Raw genomic sequence first — 8,480 nt, 5'->3', positions numbered from 1 at the left:
ATGAGTTGCAGAGCTTTGGTTGATAATATTGGTGGGTGGACTGGCATTACAGTTAATGGTAAAATGAGCATTAGGCAGCTCTACAAGCAGATCAGACCACAAGCTGAGAAAGTGACTTGGAAGAGACTGATTTGCAACAACAGGGCATCTTCTAAGAGTGTGTTTATTACATGGTTGGATGTATGGAACAGAATAGTCACCAAAGATAGACTTGCTACTTGGAATATAACCTGTGATCCTTTGTGTTTCTTCTGTTCTAATGCTGCAGAAAATGTCTCTCATCTCTTTTTCAACTGTTCATATTCTGCTAGTATTTGGAACAAAATTTTGCAACTTCGTGGCTTTACCAGAATTGGGCAAAATTTTGACTCTGAAGTTCATTGGGTGTTGCAGCAAGGTAGAAGATCCACTTCAAAAGGAAGATTGTTGCTTATGTGCTTTGCAGAGGATATTCACTGTATTTGGATACAGAGAAATACTCTGATGTTTACTGGAGATTACAAGCCTGCAGATATTGCTTTTAGAGATATTATTTTTGCTGTAGCTTGTAGATGCCTTGAATCTGATAAAAAATACTTGTATGTTTAGTTTGCTGGTTGTGGGTGCATTTAGCAGGCTTGTCTGCTATTGCTAAGGTTTTTTCAGCTGTCTATTTTGTGGCTTTTGGTTTTGTTGTCTGGTCCTGGTTTTCAGAGCCCTTCCTAGAAGGTAGCTGGAAATCCGAGTCCAATTTGTTCAAGGCCCTTCCTAGAACCCTTCCTAGAAGGTGGCTAGGTTTGGCTTAGAACTAGTTTTCTTTGGAGAGTGGCCTGTTTTCAGGTTCTGTGGTGTTCTGGTGGTAGTTATAAATTAGCTCTTGTAAGTTGTAACTTTCTCTTTTGGTAATAAAATCTTTATTTACCAAAAAAGAAAAAAATCTCCAGTTTCGCGCGGTGTTATTTCGGTCCTAGTTGTGAAAGATATTTCTCAAATTTCCTACGTGTAAAATCCTATGTTTTTAACTCATTACGGATGGTCTTTCCAATGAGATCTTTTTTATGCATATGACAATAATGTTAATCAAAATTACGCACATAAATACTTAAGAAATTTTCGAGTCTCATCCACTCATTCTAAATCATTGCCAAAACAAATTAAGGAATTAAAATAGAAATCCTCCCCAGTGGAGTCGCCAAAAACTGTAGGGAATAATTTCAAGTGTTAACCCCTAGCTTGAACCCCACTGTGATCATACACTAAAGTACGGTGGCGTCCAAAAGGAAAGAAGATAGAGCAAAAGAGTCGCCAACAAGTTTTTAGGAACTTGTAAACCGTTCATAGGATGAAGGTTACACCCCTTAACGATCCAAGAGATCGTCCACTCCATTAGGTCTAGAACAAAATAAGGGTTTGGGGATGAAGGTACAAATCCAACCTAAAAGAGATTGAACCTACCCTAATAATAGGCCACTACTTTATTCTGATCGTATTCATGTGTGCTTTCTGACTAACATGCAATCAATAGGATTAACCCTAAACCTGTTTAATCTATGTTGGTTGAATATTAATGCACAAATAAACTATTATTGGCGATCACTTGAAATTATAATCATATTAACCCTAACAAGATTATTAATTATCTTATTAAGCGTGATTACAAGTACCAAATTCCCTTTAACATGCATAAAAGGCGTGATCAAGCAATAAATATAAATATAATCAAGAAACATAATAAATAATCATAATCATAATTAAAATAATAATCATGAATAATAATTATAATAACAATCATTATAATAATCATAATAATAATAATATCATCATAAATAAAATAATCATCATCAAAATAATAATAATAATAATAATATTCATAATCATCATAAATCATAACAATTATAATCATAATGATGTTCATGTTAATATTAAAGCATAATAATAATAGCAAGATCCTAGGCATGATACTAACACGATTAATAACAAACCCTAGCATGTCACTAAGCAATAAAAATCAAATCTTTAGCCCTAACATGATACTAACAATCATAAATATTAGGAAGAACATAGGAAGCATCACAGGAATCATATTTAATATGTTTGATATTATAACCTTTTCCCTAAACATGATACTAGGAATATCATTATAACAATGTAAACATGATCATAACATCAATTAAAACCATTAAAGCACTTACTTTGATGCTTCGTACCTCTTTCTAATAACAAAATACACACGTTAGTAACTTCAAGGAAAATAATAAAACAAAACAATTAAATTAAATAATTGAAAGAGAGATTTGGGACCAAACCCTCAGAAATTAAACCTTTCACGTCTAAGGCGAAGGCAACTTCGAATATGGCTAGGTGTTTCTAGATCTAATGAATGCGGAATTCTGTATACGAAAACAAAGTTTAAAGAAAGAAAGAAAGAAAGAAAGATGAATGATCAAAAGAATGAGAGAATGAATGAATGATTGCGAATGAAAACTCGTGAATGATGAGATTTGGTGAAAATTGGTGAGAATTGGTGAAAACGGAGTTTTTACGACGTTATTTATAGAGAAAATCAGCCAAAAGAGATAAAACATCAAAACAGAGTCTAACGCTAAAAAAACAGAGTGGGCGCAAACCCTGGCTAACTGGCGCTAGGCACCAACACTAGCGCCAGGCGCCAGGCCTGGTTCCAGACGCTAGTACCTGAGGTCAGGCGCCAAGCCTGTTTTCAACGCGTTTTCGAAAATCAAATAAGTTTGCCGTACTGGAAGATAAAATCATATAATTTCCTCGAAAATGCTATTTGATTTTGATTAAAACTCTGAAAAGTCAAAAGTCAATTTATCAATGCTAATTGAATTAGGAATGAAAATAACCTTCTAGAAGATTCTAGAAGACTAAAACCATTCCTAATTGCATTAGGAATGATAAATCATATTAGGCCCTCCCCTAGATCATTGGGCCGCATATAAGGCTCAAAACGGGCCCAGTTTAGTAAATTGTCCATAACTTCCTCAATATTCATCGGAATTGGGCTTATAATATATCGTTGGAAAGCTCTTTGCAAGCCCCATCCAACTACGCTATTATTGGACCCATATCATGGGCCAACCAAACTGGATTGGCTGTTTTCTTAAAATAAGTTTTCAAAAACAGAGAGAAGAGAAAAGAAATTAAAACTATCCGCAACACTAGACCTTCCACACTTTCGCTTCATTCGATTATGATTCGACGCGAAAGGTACTCATCACCGAGTTTGGTTTTGGGGAGACACGAATGGATGTCTACAATTATGTTTCATAATCAACAAACAATCCGTTAACACATGGAGAGACTCACATATAAGTAAAGAGTAATAGTTGCAAATTTATTTGAAGGGCTTGGTTGTCTAAACCATGAGTCAAGAATGCTTTATTATAAACAAACATTTCCGTAACATGAAAACTCAATACACCACTAAGGTGTATGACGCTCAGGCGCTCATTGAGCAGGCTCCACCCTCCTTTAAGGCATGGGCCCTTGAACAAGGCTTTGAGGTCTCCGACGATGAGGAAAAGCCGTCTGCCAAAAATGATAATCAGGTCGAGGCTAATGAAGCTTAAATTGATTAAGTCTAGGATGGCCAGGTCCCACCAGCCTTAATTCAGCCCCCTTGTTATGCGGCAGTATGCCAATATTATCTTTCCGGCCTATGAGCCGAGTATTTTTGTATGTTTTACCGACAAAGGAGTCAGGTGACAATTTACTTTTCTTTTTTTTTTGTCCCAAATGTTTATCCGATTAACATTATTATCTAGTTTTGACAGCTTTGAATGAAATTTGTCGACTGAGTCGGCTTGATGGATTTTCTAATTTTGTTTTAATTTTTGCAATTAAATTCTGCAATTTTTGCCTAACTTTTTACAGCATGCGGCAATTAGTATACCAGCTACTCATGCCCCTAGCGGTTGTGTGATTGGTTTCAGTACTTCTTTAATTGATTGACTTTGAAATGTTTGATGCTTTAAAGATTATGAAATGTTCATAAGTCAATCATTCACTGTATTTATTGCCCCAAAACAAGTACACAGCCGTCCAAAGAACCAATAAGTAGCCATTCACCCCAACTATGGGGTATTCACAATCTAGTATAATCTGTCTTTTAATGAATCAGGCGGGAACTTGTAGCCTGGAAGTTGAAGGGACAGAGAACATATTGTCCGCCTATCATATGGTTATCAGACAACTTAAAGGCCGCCTGGGTTGCTTTTAATCCATTGCACTTGATTCGTCTGCCCTATTGGTTTAACTAGTACGATCTCGTCGAATAGTCCACCAGAGAACCTCGGTTATCAACCGGCTGATGTCTTTTGACATCCGGACTTTACACATAACCGTTCTATTAGAATATTTTGGTCAGACAACTATGAGTTAACCAATTAGGCCGTTTACTTTTTGCCGTCTGCATATGCTTGTAGAGCAAACGATAGAATGCCCTCTACGACGATAACACCCGGAAGGGCGTCGCTGGACGCCATACTCATATGGGAGAACAAGAATTTATAAAATACATTTGCATCCAGCCTTTGGCCTCTTAAATTAAATATTATTTTAGCCACTAAGTTTTTAACTTAGTTTAATTCATTATATTGACCGGCTGTATATTGCACAGATGATGGTCTACCATTACGCATGTATACAGAGTAAATAACTAAAGTGATTTGAAAACAAAAGGCAACATTTACATTGACAGACTTTTTATTTACAAAAATTTACAAGTCTTAGAAGTAGTACTTTTTCAAGTTGTATACATTCCAAGTCCTGGGCAGCCGCCTATTGTCTAGAGTTTCCAGCCAGTAGGTGCCAATTCTTTCTTCTTCATAGATCCGATAAGGCCTTACCAATTAGGAGTTAGCTTTCCTTGGTCATTGGTCGTACCGGTTACCTCCATATTCCGTAACACAAAGTACCCAACTTCTAAGGGTCGTTTATGCACTCTCTTGTTATAGGAACAAGTCATTCTCATAAGGTAGATCTCATGACGCAAGGTGGCCTTGCCCCTGTGCGCTGGGAGTGAGTAAAATGCTAGCCGCATGGCCTCCTAATTTGTCTCTTCATTGTTTAGCATGACTCATAGAGTCGGCTCATAATGCTCAATGGGCAAGACGAATTCAGCACCGTAAACCACGAGAAATGGGGTTTCACAGGTTGTCCCCTTCTCAGTTGTCCGGATGCCCATAGGACATGAATTAACTCATCAGCCCATAAACCACTGGCTCTTTCTCTTCTCTTTTTGATACCGTTTGAGATGAGTTTTTTGAAGGCTTCAACTTGGCCATTAGCTTGGGATCGACAAACTGATGCAAAGCAATGTGAGATCCCTTGATCTCCTAACCAAGTTTTAAGCTGAGGCGTCTCAAATTGAGGTCCATTATCAAACACCATAGACATAGGCACCCCAAACTGGATGATAATTTTTTATCAGATGAAGGAGATGACATCTTTTGTCTTGATGCCCTTTATCGCCTCTTCTTCCACCCACTTGGTGAAATAAGCCACATCCAAGAGAATATAGCACTTTTCGCATGGAGCAGGCGTATAAGGACCTAGAATGTCTGTACCCCATTTTGCAAACATGACTGGCTGTAGATTGCCGTCAGGTTAGTAGTCGAGCGATGGATTAGCTTGCAAAATCTTTGACACTTATAACATTTTTTAACAAACTCCATGGCATAAGACTCAAGAGTGGGCAAGAAATCATGCCGCCTAGCTCTGACGGTTAGAGACCTACCGCTTGTATGAGAGGCGGAGTATCCCACATGCAATTCTTTGAGAACCTCTCTCCCCTTTTCTAGGGTAAGCACTTCAATAGAGGCTTTAAAAACCCCACCTTGAATAGCTCTCCTTCCTTTATCTTGATGTTTTTAGCACTCTTCTTCAATACGGCTACCTCCTGGGGAGAGTCAAGGAGCGTGTCGTCTTCCAAATATGCCCTGATGCCATCCATCTAGGTAGAGCTTTGGTCAAGTACTCCAATAGGCTCCTCATCAGATACACTTCATTTTCCATAACTTCCTAGAAGGCTGACCGAGGCGTATCACAGGAGACGAATGATGCCGATTTTGACAGAGCATTCGCTTGGTTGTTTTCAGACCTGGGAACTTGACTTAGATGAAATTGTTGAAGTGTCCCAGCTTCAACTTTGACCGTCTGTAAAAATTTGATCATAGTCAAGTGGGTTGCTTCATACTCACCATGGTATTGCCTAACGACCAACTGAGAATTAGAACAAGCGTCAATCTTTGTTGCCCCTACCGCCTTGCACATGCGGATACCGGCTAGCAGGGCTTTATATCCCGCCTCATTGTTTGAGGCTTAAAACTTGAACCGTATTGCATATTCATATTTGTATCCATCCGAAGTTTGACAGATTATACCTGCACCACAGTCGTTCATAGTAGAGCTCCCGTCTACATGCACCTACCAAACCTAATCAAGGTTATCTGGAGCAACCGACCTTTTCATTTCAACAACGAAGTTGGCAAACGCCTAACCCTTCACTACCTTTCTTGGTTCGTAGGTGATTTCAAGACTTTGTATTTCAATAACCCATTTACGCATTCTGCTGGATAAGTTTAGGGTTGTCATCACTAGTAGGAAAAAAGCATTAGGCACCCCCCATATGGCACCGGTTCAGGCTAAACCGGTGCCCAAAACCGGTCCAGAAATGGGCGGGATTTTAGAAGAAGAGAAAAGGCACCGGTTTGGCCTGAACCGGTGCCTAAAATTAAAAAGGCACCGGTTTGAACCGGTGCCAATTGAACCGGACCCAATTCAAAAAAAAAAACGCAGACTACCTTCTTCTCCTTCCTCTCTTTCTCTTTCTCTTTCATTCCTTCTTCATTCCTTACTGTTTCATTAGAGCTGGGTTTCGAAAAACGGCGGCCTTCAATCCTTCCTCTCTCTCCCTCCACCACAGCCGTCACCTTCACCGGCGGCCACCAGGGGTTTCGAAAACCGGCCGCCTTCAATCCTTCCTCCAGCCACCAACATTCTCCCCCTGCCCTTGTATGAATTGGCGAATTGAAACACCGCCGTTGTACGAATTGTCGAGTTGAAACACCACCAGCATTGTACAAATTGTCGAAAACCACCGCCCTTAATTCTCCCCTGCTCTTCTCTGTCTTTCACCGCCCTCCAGCCACCAGCATTGTTCGAATTGAGCAGCAGCGCACCGCCTCCACCTCCGCGTTGTTCCCTCCACCAGCGCGCACCGCCTCCACCTCCGCGCTACCTCCACTAGTCGCACCACCGCTGCTACCTCCACCACCGCCTAAGGTATATATATAATTTTACCCTAATTTTTTTAATTTTTGCATTGGTTGTTTATTTAGAAATTTTGAATACATATTATACATTAGAGTAATTTTGTATGTTTAGAGTAATTTTGAATACATATTATAGATTAGAGTATTTTTGCATTACCTTGTTCCTTAGTTGAAAAATTTATAAGTTTTAATGGGTTATTTTGAGGTTGATTTAATGAGTAATTATGAATATAATAGAGATTAGTAAGAATGTTATTTAATTAGTTGAGTTTTTGTATGTTTTAATGTGTAATTTTAGGTTGTTTTAATGGGTAATTGTGAATATATTAAAGAATTAGTGACCTTGCTACTAATTAGTTGTGAACAAATTAGAAAATTGTGAATAAATTATAGAACTGTGATTACATTAGAGATTTGTGAATAATTTAGAGAATTGTGATTAAATTAGAGAATTGTGCATAAATTAGAGAAATAAATAGTGATATTGCCACCTAATTAGTTGTGAATAAATTAGAGATTGTGAATACATTAGAGAATTGTGAATATATTAATTAGATAATTAATGACGTTGCTAATCTTTGTTTTTTTAATATATAGATTCATATGTGAATTGAAGCACGAGTTTAATTAGCTTGAGGACTACATATTGAGCTCAAGTGGGTAGTTGCATTGCTATATTGGTATGACTTATAAAATTTACTTAGCTATATTTCACTACCTTGGTGAGTCGTGCCGGTGATTTCTTTTGTTCTCTCCATTCGTTTGATAAGAAAACCGGAAAATGGTTCATCAAGGGTCCGGAAGCCAAAAAACTGGCGGATAAGCTAGTAAGTTACCTATGAATTGTTGAAATTAAGTCACTTTTGCATCTAACCATTAACTGTTTTACTGACCTCATTTTTCCTTATGCTATAGCTTGAGCACACTGAAGAGATGGTGGAGGGCAAATTTGAACCAAGTATTGAGAATGACCCTTTCACCATGGCTTTGGGAAGGCCATACCATCCAGGACGAGTAGTAGGTTCGGGAGGGTCATTGCTTGGATGGAATAAGGTGATGGGTCCCGAATACACAAAATCGGGTACATCTCGAGCCAGTGTTAACTCACCGGGGGAGTTGGATGCCAAGGTGGCATCAATTAAGGAACAAGTACGCAACGAGATAGTTGGTGAATTGAATGCTTGGGCGAAGCTGATGAAATTA

General features: G+C 38.5%; 1 protein-coding gene across 1 annotated transcript; it reads left to right on the top strand.

Moving 5' to 3' along the window:
* LOC145636875 (uncharacterized) lies at positions 1–785 on the top strand. The gene is made up of 2 exons (XM_081688413.1): positions 1–547; positions 616–785. Exons 1-2 carry the CDS (start codon positions 1–3, stop codon positions 783–785), a joined length of 717 nt encoding a protein of 238 aa, XP_081544539.1.
* Positions 786–8,480: the final 7,695 nt, after the last annotated feature.

This window comes from Chenopodium album, chromosome 6, assembly GCF_948465745.1.
Source record: "Chenopodium album chromosome 6, dcCheAlbu1.1, whole genome shotgun sequence".
Taxonomy (NCBI): Eukaryota; Viridiplantae; Streptophyta; class Magnoliopsida; order Caryophyllales; family Amaranthaceae; genus Chenopodium; species Chenopodium album.
The sequence above is the reverse complement of the archived record's forward strand: the minus strand, read 5'-3'. Positions and strand labels throughout refer to the sequence as shown.